Source organism: Gastrolobium bilobum, unplaced genomic scaffold, assembly GCF_033153095.1.
Source record: "Gastrolobium bilobum isolate Gb01-03AN ecotype WA unplaced genomic scaffold, APGP_CSIRO_Gbil_v1 utg4431, whole genome shotgun sequence".
Classification (NCBI taxonomy): Eukaryota; Viridiplantae; Streptophyta; class Magnoliopsida; order Fabales; family Fabaceae; genus Gastrolobium; species Gastrolobium bilobum.
In genome coordinates this window covers 43,258-62,114 of record NW_026899844.1, presented here as the reverse complement: position 1 = coordinate 62,114, position 18,857 = coordinate 43,258, and the positions used below count along the sequence as shown (strand labels likewise).

The following is an 18,857-nucleotide window of genomic DNA, read 5'->3' as shown; positions in this document are numbered from 1 at the left end:
ATCATAAGTTTAGTTTCATTTTTTTTGTTAAATTATTGAATATTAAATATAATATACATTACATAAATTAAAAATATTATTTAATATCAAAACGTGTCCTAACGTGTCAAAATCTAATATTTTTTAGAATTAACGTGTCGGAGTATCGTATTGTGTCGTGTCATGTGTTCCGTGTCGGTATCAGTGCTACGTAGTGTTTGATAATAAGACTATTTTTTTATTATGGGAAGCCAGGAAAAGAAAACCATATATATAAGTCAAGGGCCATATCCTTTCTAAAATAAATTTGAACTCCTTCATCAAAGAGTAATAATGAATCTTGAGTTTATATATACTTCTTTTTATTAAGAGTGATAATTTTGGAACTTTTCTTATTTCTATTTTTACCCATCATAAAATTATAAATAAGACCATGCATAGGTAAATGACATTAATTACAAAGTACACACCAAATAAAATGTCACTAATCCGAATAACTTAATTCATACAGAACACTTAAAAAAAGTTAATTATTTAAATAACTTACAATACATATTTCGTGATATACGCAGACTACATATTAAATAAATATTAACATATATTGGTTTTAGTTCCTAAGCATGTTATACAATTCTTTGGCAAATCTCTTCATAGCTTTGGCAGGCAAGCAAATTGGTAATATGATACCCTCTTCTCCTTTTGCATTCTCACCGGGGATAAGATAACTTGCTCCAGGAAAGAGCCCAGCCCCACCTTTGGCCACTCCACCATACACTGCCTTGCCCCATCCAAAATCCACTTCTCTTAACCCAAAACGTGTCAGATCTGACACAATACACGATCTAACGATCGTAAATAAGCATCGATCCTTATTCACCATTAGATCTGCCACTGAATGCATATACTCCTCTGTCACCTCAGCTTTCACTTTCTTAATTAATTCTAGTGCATAACCAAAGCTAAGTTTCCTAGAAGTTGTGACCGCCGCAGGGTATGCAAAAGCGTTGCCGTAATAACCTTCAGGTAACGGAGGGTTAAACCTAGCACGTGCGTTGATGATGCACATAAACCGAACCTCCTCCTCTGGCTCTAGCTGCAATGCTTTTGTACGGCAGCACCAGAAGCATGCCGTGATAACTTCGAATTTGGTGCAGTAAGGAAGGTGAAGTGGAACAAAGCGACGAATGGCAGCTATCTCGGTGGGTCCAAAGAAGAAAGATCGATGAACGATATCGTCCTCGTATGAATTGATGGTATCAGGTGCCACGTGCTCGAATTCGCGATGGTTGCATGTAACGCGAGGTGGATCTCTAGCCATTAAGAGCTCCCTACACCACACCGGTTGAATGGAAGGTTTGCGTGCACCCCTTGCCATTTCAACCATGCAGTTCATGAATTGTCTTATACCAGCTCCGTCGCTCATGGTGTGGTTGATGCGCGTGGCCACGATGAAACCACCGCACTTAAGGCGCGTGACCTGTCATTCAAAATTCAACGTCAAGAGAACATCCTTTAGCCTATTGTAGTGTTATTTAAGTCTTCAAAAGGTTCACGTGGTTTTTGTAAGACTTCGTTTTTTAGAAAGAAGAATTTGATAAGATAAGTGAATTGTCAATTATATATGTGTATTAATTATACCTGTATGACTAGAAGGGGATAGTTAATGATTTCTTCTGAGTCTTGAACATCATAAAAGAGTTGGTGGAAGCATGGGAATGGAGGTTGAGGAGCTTCACCAAATTGATCAAGTGTCACGTCAGCATCAGCCTCAACGAACAAGACTCCCTCTCCAGTACAATCCACCATTAATTTGCGACCAGGCCCCTCTTTAAGCCTGCCCGCAAATGGATAGTAGAACACAAGTGTTTGTGCTAGTGCCTTTCTAATGACATCAACAGGGTCTTTCCCTTCCATTGATGGTTCGTAGCTATATATGTGTATGAATGGAATTAGGAAACGGAGGCCGGCTTGATCATCTATGTCGGATAGTAGTTTAACTTCATGTGGAGTAGGAATAGCAGGAGTCACCAGCTCCGGTTGGCGCCTCCTCACTGTAAACATGAGAGGGGTAAGTGATGAAACCAAAACCATGGTATGAGAAAGTGGGGATAGCTGATGAAGAAATGAAGAACGATAGAGACTTAATAAGTGTGCTGTGTGTTGTGTGTTCTTTGAATGAATGCGTGGAGAGGAAGGGATGCTAGTATTTATAAATGGAGCATTTGAAAATCAAAATTGATTTATTATTTGATGGAGATTAATGCTGCCAAAGTTTTAGCAGTTAGGGTGCAATGCTCACCACATCTTTTCTGTCTATAATAATTGCTTCTTTGTATATAAAAAAAAATATTGTCACTGTCAAAATTTTTCACTATCAACTTATTACCTATCTAATCATCGTTAGATTAATATTTTCTTTCTTTTCAAATTTTTTTTAATATTCTCTCTCTTTGATCTAATGATGATGTGATGGGTAATAAATTAGTAGTAAATTTTTTTAATAATTAGAATATCCTTAATTATAAAAAAAAAGTGATATATGAATTTTGCTATATATACAACAGGCAAGGGTTGTTAACCAAAACCACATGAACGCCAATATCGATGTGGCTGTTCTTATGGAGGTTTGTTTTAGTGGTCCGTGTACGTGGTCCTCTTCCAAATTAATAAAGGACAAATTAATAAAGGACAAGGGGAGTGGTAGGAAATTTTTAAAGAAGTGAGAGAATCGGAGGGTCACGGAAGCATTTTTCCAAAAAAAGAAAAGGGGACCACCAAAAAATATTGGCCCGATCACTTTAAAAAATCCCGTTTTTATCTTACCAAATGCAACATTTTTTTAAAAAAAAAAATCAACTGAGTAAGACTTTTCGTCTATATAAGGAAATGAGTTTTAATTTCAAGAGTGAAATAAAATTTTATTGTACTTTTTATTTCTCAACACATGAGGTTTTATTGTTATCTAACTTTTTTTGAATTTTATAAAACTAATGAAACTATGAATTATTTTAAAATTTTATATAAACTTTTTTATTCTCAAATTTTAACTACTTATAGTCTAAAAAAAGTTATTTTTAAATTGGGGTTCACCAAACTGTCACAATTGCAGTTATCTTTGCTCTTCAGCAAAAGCTGTGAGTTTAACAAACTATAACGACTAAACTATCCCATTTTAGCTAAAGTGAATTGATTTTAACATTTCTTATTTTTTGAATTTTTATAAAATATTTGATAAATTTAAAAATATTTAGATAATCTCAAGGTATCATAGTTGGGCCTACACTTTAAATTGGGTCATCCAAGAAAATTAGGTTTAATAAACGGGTCGATAGGTAATTAAAAATAATAATAATGAGAATAGTAAAATTAAAAACATAAAATTCAAAAACAAAATTTTAAATTTTGGTTTAGTATAAAATTTAATATTAAAAAATATTTTTTTTTTAAAAAAACAACATGAAAAATAAAAAATCAATTTATTTTCTCTTATGCTTTTTTATTTCTTTATAATAAAAAATCAACATGTTTAATCAAGAAAGAGTTAGCTGAGCTTTGATAATTTATTAATCATGTGGCGCCCATTACAAATTACATAGGCCGTCACAAATTTATGATTCAAAATTTTTTAGTTTAATCAAATTAATTTTTTTCAAATAAAATCATATCTTTAAGAATTTTTTTTTTAAAGAATATGACATAACTTTGTATTTCACTACATTAAGGGATATGTTAGAATAAGATTTTTTTTTCACAACACAAATATAACACAAGTTTGCACTTTATTACAAATTTTTAATAAACTTGATTATTTTAATTTGTATGAGTTCGACAGCTCACATCAACCCTATTATTGAAATTGCTCATACAATTTTTATTTTTTTTTTAGATAGAATCAATTTCTTATTCAACTTTACCTTACTAGTTGGAATCAAATATTGAGCAGATCTGTTCCGCCACGCCTAAAAATTCAACTTTAACATGCTGTATGAATAATATAATAAAATAAATTATTTAAAAATGAAAATAAAAACAAACTAAACATCATTTAATACTTACGAGAAGTTAAGTTTATTTATACATAATATTTTTTCATGACAAACGGAAACTTTCCAATGTCTTACAGTTTGCCAAAAAACTATAAGCTAGACATGATCTTAAGATCACTCCTTCTAGTTAGGTCTTGGTTCCCAAGCATGTGCTCAAACTCTTTAGCAAAGCTTTTCATGGCTTTTGCTGACAAGCAAATTGGCAATATTATACCATCTTCTCCTCTTGCGTTCTTGTGGAGAACGAGAAAAGTTACTCCAGGAAAGGGCCCAGCCCCACCTTTGGCCACTCCACCATACACTGCCTTGCCCCATCCAAAATCAATTTCTCTAAACCGAGCACGTGTCAGATCTGACACAACACATGAACTTACGGTCGTAAATAAGCATTGACCCTTAGTCACCATTAGATCTGCCACTGAATGTATATACTCTTCTGTCACCTCAGCTTTCACTTTCTTTATTAATTCTAGTGCATACCCAAAGCTAAGCTTCCCTGCAGTGGTCACCGTTGCCGGGTATGCAATAGTGTTGCCGTAATAACCATCAGGTAACGGAGGGTTAAACCTAGCACGTGCGTTGGCCATGCACATCAACCGAACCTCCTCCTCTGACTTTAGCTGCAATGCTTTTGTACGGCAGCACCAGAAGCATGCCGTGATAACATCAAATGTGGTGCATTTTCGAAGGGGAAGTGGAACGAAGCGACGAATTGCAGCTATCTCGGTGGGTCCAAAGAAGAAAGAGCGATGAATGATGTCGTCCTCACACGAATTGATGGTATCAGATGGCACTTGTTCGTATTCACGATGATTGCATGTAATGCGCGGTGGATCTCTAGCCATTAAGAGCTCCCTACACCACACCGGTTGAATGGAAGGTTCACGTGCACCTCTTGCCATTTCATGAAGCATACAGGCCCAAACGTGCAACAACAATTCCAGCCCACTTCAAAGATTATTTATTTAATTAAGCTCTATTTTATTAGGATAAGACTTTATTGCAATTAGTAGGAAGATTATTCTTTTATCCTTCTGTTATTTAGTTTCCTAGATAATAGCTTTTATCTTTCAGTTATTTAAATTCCCAGTTAACAGTAATTTAGGATTGTTAGTTATTTAGTCCTTTACAAATTAGGATTGCTAGGTTATTTATTTCAAGAAAACGATCAATGAGAATCATAGATTAATTTGGTCAATCTTCTTTTCCTCTTCTCTATTCTTTTCTATCCTTCCCTTCCCCCAATACCAATCCCTTCATTGGTGCTTTCATTCGATCTCATTCTCCCATGGCAGAAAACACACGAATGCGTGACATGAATCAACGCATTGACACCTTGGAGAACCAACTCCAAGCGGCTGAAGTCGTGGGCGAACAACAATACTTACAATTACAGGAATCCCAAACAAAGATGCAAGAATCCCAAACTCAACAATTCAATATGCTGCGTCAAGAATTAAACCGACTTGTGGAGTTACACATGGGCAACAACGGTTCTGGTGTTCTGGGCGTCGGTCCACACCGCACCCATACTGCCACTTCTGGCCAGCATCACCCACAACCAATGAAAATCACCTTTCCACGCTTCTCTGATGGAGACCCCACCGACTGGATATTTAGTGCCACACGCTATTTTGATTATTATCACATTCCAGATAATGAGAGGGTTTTATTAGCTTCTTTCAATTTGGACAAACCAGCATCTTCCTGGTTTCATGGCCTTTTTAATGATGGACTGCTTCCCAATTGGCCTGCCTTGTTTACGGCTATGCAACGCCGTTTTGGGCCATCAGAATTTGAGGACCCCGCGGTTTCTTTGGCTAACCTTCGCCAACAGACCACCGTTATCGATTTTCAAGCAAATTTTGAGATCATTGCTAGCCGCACTCCAGGTCTCTCCCCAACACTTAAAAGGGCGCTATTTATTGCAGGCCTTAAACCCCACATCAGGCGACCAGTCCTTGTGCAACGACCACAGGATGTCCATTCTGCTTTTTCATTAGCCAAGATTTATGAAGACCAGCAAGCTGACACCCACAGTGGTCCCCGACAACAACGACCATGGCTACCACGCCCATCTATTACCAACAATAACAACTCAAACATGTTTTCCTCCAACAAAAATACTACTCCATCTCCTTCCGTACCAATTAAACGCCTAACCGCGGAGGAAATTCAAAACAAACGTGACAAAGGACTTTGTTTTGGCTGTGATGAAAGGTATGTGTTCGGACACAAATGTAAAGGAAAAGCCACCTTGTTATATTTTGAAGGCACTGACGATGATAATGCCCAACCAATGGAGGAGGACACTCCAATTATTCCGCCAGATGCAGACTCTACCCCTAATTCTTTTTCCGAGATTAGTTTGAATGCTCTTTTTGGTCATTATTCCCCTCGGTCTTTCCGTTTAACAGGAACAATACATGGCAAACAGGTCCAAATACTGATTGATGGAGGTAGCACCCATAACTTTATTACTCATAAAATGGCCACTTACTTGGGACTTGTACTACAAACCGTTCACCCATTTACGGTCCAAGTAGGCAATGGCGAGGGGTTGACCTGCAAGGCTCTTTGTTGTGACATTCCGTTAATGCTGCAATCTCACAGATTTTTCTTGGATTTATATGTGTTGGACTTACAAGGCGCTGATATAGTTCTAGGAGTTCAATGGTTAGCCACATTGGGACCCATTCTTACGGATTATGGAAAATTGCTAATGAGTTTTGAACACCATGGCATTACTATTCAACTACAAGGACAATGGCCAGATACTTCCCTGATGATTTCACCGGCAAAACTTAACAAGCTTATTGCTAGTAATGCCTACACTTCATGCCTGCTGTGTTTTACCCAATCCGACCACAATTCCACCATTACTACACCTTCACACACTGATCCCATCCCCCATACAGTGCATGAAGTCCAACAATTATTGGCCAACTACTCTGATGTCTTCACCATTCCCACCACATTACCCCCCAACCGTTCCCATAATCATCATATTACTCTACTCCCCAATTCTAAAGCTGTCCAAGTTAGACCTTACCGTTACCCTCATTTCCAAAAGAATGAAATTGAAAAACTATGTCAGGAAATGCTTAAGTCCGGTATTATTCGACCAAGTCAATCGCCATTCAGTTCTCCTGTTTTATTAGTCAAAAAGAAGGATGGCACTTGGCGTTTTTGTGTGGACTATCGGGCTCTGAATGCCATCACTGTGCGTGATCAATTTCCTATACCCACAGTGGACGAATTACTAGACGAACTCCATGGAGCTACGGTTTTCTCTAAACTGGACTTGCGGTCTGGATACCACCAAATTCGCATGCACTCTGATGACATCCACAAAACAACATTTCGTACACATCATGGACACTTTGAATTCTTGGTTTTACCATTCGGTTTGTCAAATGCACCTTCCACCTTCCAGGCTACGATGAATGAAGTATTTGCACCATACTTACGGCGTTTTGTCGTCATATTCTTTGATGATATTCTGGTTTATAGTCCTAATTTGACAGAACATGTTCAACATTTACTTACAGTTCTGGAAACATTACGCTCACACTGCCTATATGCCAAAATTTCTAAATGCGCCTTTGCTACTAACTCTATACACTTTCTGGGACACATTGTTTCCGGCGCAGGCGTCGCACCTGACCCAGAAAAAATAAAGGCAGTTTCAGAATGGCCAACTCCTAAGACTATTACACAGGTACGCGCTTTTTTGGGTTTATCTGGATATTATAGACGTTTTATTAAAGGATATGCCAAAATTGCGTCACCAATTACGGACCTACTTACCAAAGGTGAATTCAATTGGACACACGAGGCTCACACGGCTTTTCTAGATCTAAAGAAGCGTCTCACTGAAGCGCCCATTTTAATGCTGCCAAATTTCAGTAAACCATTTACAATTGAAACAGATGCGTCGGGTTCAGGTATTGGGGCAGTTTTGCTACAAGATGACCGTACGGTTGCTTATTTTAGTAAAAAATTATCTCCACGTATGCAAAACCAATCCACATACATCAGAGAAATGTATGCAATTACCGCGGCAGTTAGCAAATGGAGGCAATATCTTTTGGGATCCAGTTTTATCATACGAACTGATCACAAGAGTTTACACCATATGATGTCTCAAGTGATCCAAACACCAGAACAGCAGCAATTTCTGGCGAAATTACTAGGATACCAGTACACAATCACTTATAAATCTGGCATCACTAATGCTGCTGCTGATGGATTATCCAGGCAACTTCAAGGGGTTAGTGAAACCCCAGTCGCACGATTAACATCATTATCCACACCCAGTTCTCACTATCTACCAGTATTACAGAAGGAATTACAAGCAGACACTTATGCAGCAAAATTAATGGGGGAAATACAGTCATCCAAAGAAAAAAAGGGAAACTGGGATATTAAAAATGGACTACTACTCCACCGTGGTCGTGTCTTTCTGCCTGAACACTCTTCATTAATCCCAAGTCTGTTGAAAGAGTTCCATTCAGCACCCATAGGTGGACATGCAGGAGTCAGGAGGACATTGTCTCGTTTATGCACATTTTACACATGGAAAACAGTCAGAAAAGATGTACAAGAATTTGTGAAATTTTGTGAAGTATGCCAAAGAGTGAAACCCATTAATCACTCACCTTATGGCTTGTTGCAGCCAATTGCACCTCCTACAGAAATTTGGTCCGAGCTAACAATGGACTTCATCACACATCTGCCACCAGTCCAAGGAATCTCTGTCATCCTCGTGGTCGTGGATCGTCTCACCAAAGGAGCACATTTTATTCCACTTCCAGACCGATATACTGCCTCCAAAGTTGCACAAGTCTTTTGGGATAATGTGGGCAAAATACATGGCACACCAAAGTCCATCATCACAGACCGTGACCCTATTTTTCTCAGCGCTTTTTGGAAATCTTTATTCCAACTCCAAGGCACACAAATCTTTATTCCTCTTCTCTATTCTTTTCTATCCTTCCCTTCCCCCAATACCAATCCCTTCATTTCACCCATGCAGTTCATGAATTGTTTTATACCAGTTGCATCGCTCATGGTGTGGTTAAAGCGCGAGGCCACGATGAAACCACCGCACCTAAGGCGCGTGACCTGTCATTAAAAATCCAACGTCAAGAAAATATAAAAAAAGTATATGTTTGCATATTTAATCTTTTGTAGTGTAATTTAATTAGGTCTTCAAAAGGTTCACGTGATTTTTGTATAGCTTCGTTTTCTAGAATTAATGAAGAAGTTGATAAGATAAGTGAATTATCAATTGTGTGTGTATTAGACCTGTATGACGAGAAGGGGATAGTTAATGATTTCTTCAGAGGCTGGAACATCATAAAAGAGTTGGTGGAAGCATGGGAATGGAGGTTGAAGAGAGTCACCAAATTGATCAAGTGTTACGTCAGCATCAGCCTCAACGAACAAGACACCTTCTCCAGTACAATCCACCATCAATTTGCGGCCAGGCCCTTCCCTAAGCCTACCTGCATATGGGTAGTAGAAAACAAGTGTTTGTGATAGTGCCTTTCTAATGACTTCAACTGGGTCTTTCCCTCCCATTGATGGTTCGTAACGATATATGTGTATGACTGGAGCTAGGAAACGGAGGCCTTGTTGATCATCTATGTCGGATAGTAATTTAACTTCATGTGGAGTGAGTATAGCTGGAGCTACCAGCTCCGGTTGGCGCCTCCTCACTGTAAACAATAGAGAGGGAGGTAGTGAAGCCATGTTATCAGAAAATGGGGATCGAATATATATTGCTGATGAAGAAAGAAGTACGCAAGAGATAAAATGAAGGCTGTATTTAGTTTGAGTGAGTGAACCAATGGCTGCCAGTATTTATAAATTAAGTATTTCAAAATGAAAATTGAATTATTATTTGATGGCGAGTAATGCCAAAGTTTTAGTGGTCCGCATGCAATGCTCACCACATCCTTTTGCTTGCCTAAATGAGGTGCATTTTCTTCTTTTGCAGAGACGAACGGAAGCGATTGGAACTTTGCTAGCACACATAGTCACGAAAACTATAAATGTCACACGTTTAAATCACGAAATTTTTAGAGAACGTGCAACCTAACATAACTCATGTAAAATTACTCAGCTCAATTGTTGATTTAAATATTTATGTAAATGGTGCATATTAAAAAATAATAATAATTGGGAAATGCTATGAAAAGAAGGCTACTAGAGCATTGGGATGCTCAAGCTTGAACATTAATATATATATTTTTTTAATCATTTGATTTATTAATTTTATTTTGCGAGAATAAATATGCCGATATTCTTTAAAAAAAAAAAAATTGTGTTGAATGCAAGACAATTAATACTCGTACAAATCCAATCCAAATTGTTAAGCTTCCCTCTGGATGGCCAATGGCTTGTTAAACCCATGGCTTTTGCTTAAGACAACTTTAAATGTGAGAGTTTGATGGACCGAAATTCTCATGACTATCTTGCTCTAACAAAATAGTTGAAAATCAACATGTTTTAAAATCAACTTTACAAAAAAAATTAAATATAAAAAAGTATATTATTTAAATTATTTTTTCTTAATATAAAAAAAAGATGGCTAAATTATGACGGCTCATTAACTTCCAAATCAGCTGAGGTCAAGAAAAATTTAGCTGGTGTCAAACACTAAAACATGAAAGGTTATTTAATCTAGTTAAAAACGTGATTAATTTTCGAATTTTAACTACGGCCAAACCCCCAACACCTAACTGGTTGCGTCACTACGAAATCTGTGACTTTTATTTATGACCATTTTAACTGTGGCATAAAAACTTTAAAATCAATTTTTTTTAAATGATTAATTTAGTTGTAACAATTTGTTAACATGGTGATTTTTACTTATAGTTGTTTTAGTTATGACAGCATGATAACCAAATTATATTTAAATTTATCAAAAAATGTACATTAATTCAAAAAGTAAGAAATGTTAAAATCATTTCACTTTAATTAAAAAGGGATGGCCTAGTCATGAAGCCTTGTTAAATCCATGACTTTTACTTTAGATAACTTTAAATAAGACAGTTTAATGAATCAAAATTCTCATGGCTATCTTGCACTAAGAAAATAATTAAAAATCAACATATTCAATCAAGAAAAGTTAGCTGAGGATAATAATTTATTAATCATGTTGTGTCCATTACGGGTTCTATAGACTATGATAAATTGATGATTCAAATTTTTTAATTTTAATCAAACTAATTTTTTCAAATAAAATCGCACCTTCAAGAATTTTTTTTAAAGAATGATGTAGCTTTGTATTTCATTACATCAAGGGATATGTAAAGAACCTTGGGATACACCACCCCAAAAGCTAGCTCTTTACAGGATATGTTAAAATAGGATTTTTTTTTCATCAAGCTAAAATAATTTTTTCATAATTTAACTTTTTATTTGTAAATAATCATTTAATTTCATTTGTTTTTTTAGGCTAATCATTTCTAACTATTTTTAAATAAATTACATAATTAACTTAAGTTAATTATTTTTATATACATATATAAAGGGTTGGATGAGATTAAATTTCAGTAATTCTTTAAGCATTGACTCCCTAATCTTAGTATTAAATTTTCAAATATCACTTTGCAAAAAAAAATCATTTTTTTTTCAATTTAAATAAAATTAATTACAACTTCATATTTTATTTTGTTTATTTTTTTTTAATATACTTTCTAACTAATTTCTTTTAAATTTTCTTTTGTAGATCAAAATTTTCATTTTTATGGCCAAGCAAACGATAATGCATCAATTAATACAAGCTTCTAGTTGATATCAGTTTTACTTACACAGGACGGGCTTAAGTGGTTGGGAGTGGATCCTCTCATGTTATTTGATTACAGCCATTCATTTAAAAATTACATATATTTTTCTTTCTTATATCAATAATTGTGATCAAATAATATGACCACATAATCAAATTTTCACATAAAAGAATTCATTCCCGAAATGGTTGGGTAGTAAGCAGTAACTACTAACCCTAATGTTTTTTTTTTTTGGTGCATCATGAAATCCGCTAACCTTCACCTGAGGTCCACACCAGTGTTTAAAAATCCGGCCCAGCTATCGACCCGGCCAAGGTCAGGGGTCACAGGGTGCATGGGTTCAACCAATGGGTTACGGGGTCACTTCGCTGACCCGTTTTCATACTTTAAAAATATATAAATATATATTTTCGATGAAAAATTCAAAAAAAATCAAATCACCAATAATTAAATATTCAAAATATACTTAACATAATTCAACTAAGTACATCTACAAATCAATATTCATAAGCTAATTAAACTATCAAAGTATAAAACACATATTCCAATGGAATTAATGAAAAGTTATATAATCAAACTCAGGTCCTTCTTGTTCGTCTCACGCACCTATAATAGTATGTGAAAGGAGATCTCTTACCTAATAGATAATAGCACAAGAAAGGCGACAACACGACAAATTAAAGGTGGAGAAAGAAGAACCAACACAATGGAGGAGATCACAGGAACAGAAAGATTGAGTCTGAGTCAGGGAAAGAAGATCGAAAGAGAAGAAGAAGAACGATTCAGATTTCAGATCTAGTTCTAAATCTAGGCATCAACGAGTTTTTGTTTTTGTTTTGTTTTACACAAATTAAATGACATCATTTTGTCTTGAATTTTTTGAAAAAAAAATGCATTAACCCCTTTGACCCCTCTGACCCGGGAGTCAAAGATTCAACCGGGAGGTCAGGGGTTAAAGAGATCAACGTGCAAGTAGAGTCTAACTACTAACTCGAATCCTCTAAAAGAAGGGGTCAATAACCCAGAAGGGTCGACTCCGAACTGGGACGGGATTTGAAAACACTGGTCCACGCACTTCCATGTAAGAATTTTTCTCATTACATTAATTTCGTGGAAGCCAGGGAACCACCAGCACATAAATACCTTTTGTGGCTCACCTTGGCCATACTGTCCCATTGATTGAAACCTTCTTCGAGCAGGCAGATACCAAACGCTTGCCAAGTGTTGATTTGGGTAGATGTGCTGGTGAGCCAGAGAACCACAAGCACATAAATACCTTTTCCAGCACATATATTATGACTTTAAAAAAAAAAGTATTAAAGATTATATGTAAATTTTTTATACGGAGATTATGACTAGAAAAAATGATACACAACAATAAAAAATCCCCAATAAAAATTAATTTTAACTTAAAGTTATTATAATGTATTACAATCATGAAAATAATATCAATCGTATTATTAAGTTTTGAAAAACTAACAAGTATCATTCCTGATATTATCTTTTTTTTTCTATTAATCTAATGTCATCTTCCCCTATATATATTGTCATTACTAAATTTACGCTCGTCAATAGTCGTACATGCATATGTGAGACCCATTACTAGCTTAAACCTCTTCATCACAAACTTTTAAGAAATTACTAGCGATGGAATCATTCCATTTTTCTTTCTCAAAACTAGCTCTTACCAACATTTCAATGCTATTATAAGAAAAAGAAAGTAAAGATTTGATTTTGAGAAAAGGTAAAGTACTTCACAACACGAATCTAGCATGCACAAGGAGAAAGGATTGATATGAACCACAATTTGTCAAGTTTACACTAGTCCACTTTGATAGAGGACCATTACAGTTTTATTTTATATAGTTTAGGCATATACACGACAAACCAGCGATGTATTGATTGTATTGATAATGACTATATAATACAGACTGATAGTACTAAAGTCTTGAGCTATAAATGCATAACCGTACATACGTTGAGCTACCAAAGAAGCAATAACCCTTGTCACCAAATTCGGTATATCCGTTTATTAAAACGGGTAATTTTGTTTTCATTTTAACCTTTGTTTTTTTAGTAAATACTATTTTGGGTTCCTAACAAAAAAATATGATTCTCACTTTAGTTCCTTATAAAAAAAAATTAGTCATCTGGTCCTTATAAAATTCAAAATAAACTCATTTTAGTTCTTTTCAGGGACTAATATGTGTCTTTTTTAAATTTGTGAGGGACAACGATTTCAACTAATAAGTCAATTTTGAATTTCTTAAGAACTTCAAGATTAATTTTTTTTTATGAGAGACTAAAATAGAAATTGTATTTTTTTGTTAAGAACCCAAAAAGAGTATTTACTCTTATTTTTTTATATTCCTCTTTATATCCCAAAAACTTTTCCCATTTAATAAAAGTATAGGTACAATGGGTGTACCGAAAGTTTGCTCCCTAGAGCAAAACCTAACTGAAAATGAATTTTGATTGTGTCATAAAGACCTTCCCCTTTAAGATTAAATAATTTCATTCGATTATTTGTCACTAGCTTTATTGATTTCAGTAAATGTAGTTAGTATAAATCTTCAGCAGTTGCATGATGTTTTTCCTTGGCAGCACATGGTTTCTCAGTTCTTTAAACCTAAAATCAATCCCATACTCAAAAAGTTATGTGCCTGTTGTTCTTATTAAGCACATTGCCTTCAGGAATTCAGTGTTTAAACTGTTTTAATACTGTGTATCATACTCACACTCATTTGTGGCAGTATTGTGCATAAAATTATTAAACTGCAGAACTGCCATTTACTGGCCAAATCATTTTGACGGTGTTGGTTCATTGCGGATTTAATTAACTTCTGAGTCTGTACTCCATTAGTAGTAAGCAATTGAATAATGTGAAGTGCTTTGGTTGCGCTTCTGGTCTTATATTTGAAGTCCGTTGACCAAGTTTATTGTTTACAGAACTAGATCAGGGTTTTGGAGGAGTATATATGCTATGAGTAAATCTGCAAAAAAATTTGTAGTTTGAGTATGCGGATTGAGCCGTCCAAAGTATTTACCATAGGAGATTAGGAGGTTCAAAATGGATTTTATTGGAAGTTTTTCAATAGAAGTTCACGATATCATGTGCAGCTATAATTTCCAATTTCCAGGTTTCAATTTCTGTCGAATTTAATTACCAATCAGCAAATACTGTCCCGAAAACAGAATATGATGCCTTACAATTACCAATTACCAATACGATACCATTCTGTTTTCGGCTTATAATTCTCCACCCCGTAGGTCGCTACAACTGTTTGAATAATAACAAAGTGGAATTGTTAAATCAAAGTAGCTTCTTAATAATCATATCTGTTCATTTTCCTAACTTTTGCTTGTTTGATGATAAATTAAAATTTTCACATTACAATAGATGATTATGTTAAATTAATCACTCACAAATATGAAGTAGCCATTTATAAACATCATAATTCAGCAAGCAACTTAAATGAACGTACTCTCCTTTTTTTTCAACTGAACTCGTAACTTAGTGCTGTGTTAAAATTCTATGCAGTGTATGCTCATTCTGAACCCTTATAATAATAGGGGAAAAATCCGTTTACAAACCTTTTTTGAAATTTTTTACAAATTAGACTATGTTCTCCGAGAGAACATAGTGTAACCAGTGTTCTCTCGAGAGAAAATAATGTAGTTTGTAAACAAAAAAGTTTATAAATATAACCTGCCCCATAATAATAACGTACAACAAATTTTGAATATAGTTTCATTGCATAGTTTTTTGCCTGAATGTATTATTTATTTTATATTTTTCCATTCTCAATAATATTGAATTACAGAAAATGAGTTTCAGAGAATATAACTGTAGCATGTAACTGATAAAAATGAATTTATTGATAAAAAAAGGTAAGTGGAAGCAAGATGCAATAAAATGTTGAGTTCATTCAATGACTACCTAGTACAGAAAAAGTCTAACTTTTATTTTCATTCATTGTACAACTTGTGAAGAAAAACAAAGAATAAGCACAATCCCATCCAAAATTTTCTCTTCCCACAAAAGACAAAGAAAGATGAATAAAAAAATGGTGTATGATTATGCCAAAAATTTATTTGAATTATCTTGGAAGAGGATTGAGCTTCATCTGCATACCTCTTGCCTTTGTCTCTTTAATGTCACAGATCATTGAATCTTAAACGATAAAATCCACACTCTCACAAGTATTACCTAGCCATTGGATGTAACATGTGAAAAAATGTAAATTGTTAAAGTTTGCCCATCTTAATCACCATAAACATCCATTTGGCATCTTCATCCTGTAAAAATTTAGGAAAAGTGTCAAGGCCAAATTAAGAAATATTATAGTTGCATAAAATATCATGTATATGAGGAAAAATGGGAATTCTTACCATGACAGCTATGAAGCAATGACACTTTAAAATCTCTGACGTGTCGTGTCCGACACTTCCCGACACTTCAATTGTAACGACGCAATTAGACACAGAAACACATGCTCCCAATGGCCACACTTACAATATGTGTTTGTTTTTAATTCTACAATATGTCTCCCGTTGTTTTTGTTACTTTTATTACCACATAATTAGAATTTCCCTTTGTGATGGGATAGTAATTCACTCACAAACATTTACTGTTAAATAGGTGTGTGTTTGGAATGAAAAGCATAGAAGATTATTGACTCATTTCTCCCTTGTGTCTCCTCTCTCTCTCTCAAACTCTTCTTCTTCTCTTTAATTTCTGTTCTGTAATTCTCTTTCCCTGTAGCTCTGCTACAATGGTGCTTTCATGGAGCTACTCTTCCTCCATAGCTAGAAGTAACATTCATCCTCTTAAAAAACAAATCACTGATCCCCAATCTCACCCTTCAATCTCACCTACCATTACATCATGCTGGGATGATATCACTGTTGCACTTCATGCATTAGACCGATCCCTTACAGAATCGCGTGCTGACTTTGCCAGGGCTAGCGCCGAGATGAGAGTTGATTTCGCAAGAGTTCGAGCCGAGATGCGAGCTGATTTCGCAAAGATGAGGGCTGAATTCGATCAGATGCGAGCTGATCTAGAAGATATAGCTGCTACTAGGATTCAAAAGATATTTCGTACATTTCTGGTGCGGCGTCATCGATTAGTCGTGAGACCCCTACGACTACTAACCAGTGGACAGCGTCCCTCCCACAATCGACGAGTGTGCACACAAGCTTTGCATTAGCTCCGATTGGTAGAGCGTCCTCAGCCTCCATGTCGTTTGGTGGATCATCTATTGTTAACGGAACACCCTATATTGTATCGTCGTTTGGGTCTGAGGGATCTCCAGAAGTATCAACTTACGCTGCAACGGCTCCTATTGAAGGAGTCTTTATTGTTTTGTCTACCTCCTTATCCATAACAACTATGATTCCTTTATTCTCAAGCGCATTTGGTTTTGCTGCTTCTTATTCGAGTTTCACATATATCCCACCGCCATTACCAGAGCCTCCGGACTCTCCATACCCTCATGGTTCTGCTAATATGGTCGTAGAAGGTTTTGAAGCTGTTAGTGCAATTGGAGCTGTTGAGAGTACAACCCAGATGTTTGATGAAATGAATAAGAGGAGATGTGAATCATACCTAATGGTGAGCAAGCCTCATGTCACTTTCTCTTTGAAATATGGTAATTTCGCTGCAACATCACCAAATCACAAGCAGTCTTTCTATCAGCAATTTATTGGGTACAATTTGACATTCTGCAATGTCACTGCTAGCCTTGACTACATCTCAGGCCTATCTGTCTTGCTTCAGTGGATCCAGGTTTTACCTCGGGAGGAACTCAGTTTGACAATCCATGCTTCAGCTTTACATTCCTGCGAATTTTTTGATTGGGACCTGAAGACTACTATGGCTTCTTCTATGCTAGAGTCCAATCACCATCCTCTTCACCATGTTAAGATAACTTTCCATACACTTCACAAATTAGCAATCCTAATGCAGAACAACTTTGCACCATTAGCTCTGCAATGCCAATCTCTCCTTGACGAGATTCTCTTTGGGTGTGAATCTTTGACTACCTATGTTTATAATGCTTTTAGTGAGGATGGAGGCTGGTCAATGTTGAAATTATTCATCTTTGATAATTGTAAAAGTTTGACAGCAATTCGGTTCATTAATACCACTTTAGTCAATCTTTGCCTTGGGGATTTCCAGGCAATAGTCAATCTTGAGTTAGTTCAAGGTAATCCAGTGTATCCTTCCAAAGGGGATAATGATTTGTCAACTAAAGCTTTAACTGCTCTTTTTAGTTTAAGGAGGTGGTTGAATGGCTTCTTATTTTTCTCATGCTATCCTTTGGCTCCTTCCAAGGGAAATATTTTGGCACTGGATCTCTTTTTGATTATGATAAAAGTTTGTTCTATTAAGCCATCAATTAGTGAGGAGTTCAAAAGTTCTTTGTCAGGAGATCCATTTTACCTATCCATTATGATTTTCAAGGAAGTGTACGTGAGCAGCTCTGTCCATGGTGCATTGCTGGCTAAATTTTATACTTTTGAAAAATTGGATTGCAATTCTGATGCTACATCATCTAGAATCTTGCGGATGGGATATTTGTTGGACACACTTTTGGGGCTGGTAACCAAAATCTGTGCATGGACTTTGAAATGGTGGATTCTTCAGAACGCTTTTGATCAAATCTTTTGTGTCATAAAGGACTTTGTGTCGCCTGTAATGATTTTGATCAAAAAGTTTGAAATGAGAGAGGCAAGTATTTTACTCCCAGGAATGCATTTTGTTCGCCTTTTACCAGACCCCAATGCTATTGGTGGTGCTCTGCCAGCATGCCAAGAGGGTGCTTTCCCCACCATTCAGTCCAAGGAGAGGGAAGTCCAAATTATGCCAATTGATGTTAGTTTTGGCAGTGCTTTCTCCACTGATATAATTCCCAGGCCTTTTCTAAAAAGCCTGGGAATTATGATGGCATGTCTGGTGTTACGGTAGATGCTACCTATTATTCTAAAAAGCCTTCAATTTCACTATGGTAACCATTAGTGACACAGA

General features: G+C 35.8%; 2 protein-coding genes across 2 annotated transcripts; both read right to left on the bottom strand.

Annotated features, from left to right (window-relative positions):
* Window positions 1–438: 438 nt before the first annotated feature.
* On the bottom strand, window positions 439–2,165 carry LOC133293843 (benzyl alcohol O-benzoyltransferase-like). The gene is made up of 2 exons (XM_061492455.1): window positions 1,618–2,165; window positions 439–1,456 (listed from the first exon to the last, which is right to left on the bottom strand). Exons 1-2 carry the CDS (start codon window positions 2,068–2,070, stop codon window positions 587–589), a joined length of 1,323 nt encoding a protein of 440 aa, XP_061348439.1. The 5' UTR covers window positions 2,071–2,165; the 3' UTR covers window positions 439–586.
* A 1,847-nt stretch (window positions 2,166–4,012) lies between these two features.
* Window positions 4,013–9,849, bottom strand: LOC133293835 (benzyl alcohol O-benzoyltransferase-like). Its single transcript, XM_061492436.1, has 3 exons — window positions 9,336–9,849; window positions 9,061–9,152; window positions 4,013–4,937 (listed from the first exon to the last, which is right to left on the bottom strand). The coding sequence occupies exons 1-3, from the start codon at window positions 9,780–9,782 to the stop codon at window positions 4,115–4,117; spliced, it is 1,362 nt and encodes a 453-aa protein (XP_061348420.1). The 5' UTR covers window positions 9,783–9,849; the 3' UTR covers window positions 4,013–4,114.
* Window positions 9,850–18,857: the final 9,008 nt, after the last annotated feature.

Bases quoted from the DNA above. Each gene is read 5' to 3' on its own strand.
- LOC133293843 (XM_061492455.1), bottom strand. From the start codon at position 2,070: ATGGTTTTGGTTTCATCACTTACCCCTCTCATGTTTACAGTGAGGAGG. The intron at 1,457-1,617 runs GTATAATTAATA...TTTGAATGACAG, and splicing joins ATCCCCTTCTAGTCATACAG to GTCACGCGCCTTAAGTGCGG.
- LOC133293835 (XM_061492436.1), bottom strand. From the start codon at position 9,782: ATGGCTTCACTACCTCCCTCTCTATTGTTTACAGTGAGGAGGCGCCAA. The intron at 9,153-9,335 runs GTCTAATACACA...TTTTAATGACAG, and splicing joins ATCCCCTTCTCGTCATACAG to GTCACGCGCCTTAGGTGCGG. The intron at 4,938-9,060 runs CATGGGTGAAAT...TTGGGCCTGTAT, and splicing joins ATAAAACAATTCATGAACTG to GCTTCATGAAATGGCAAGAG.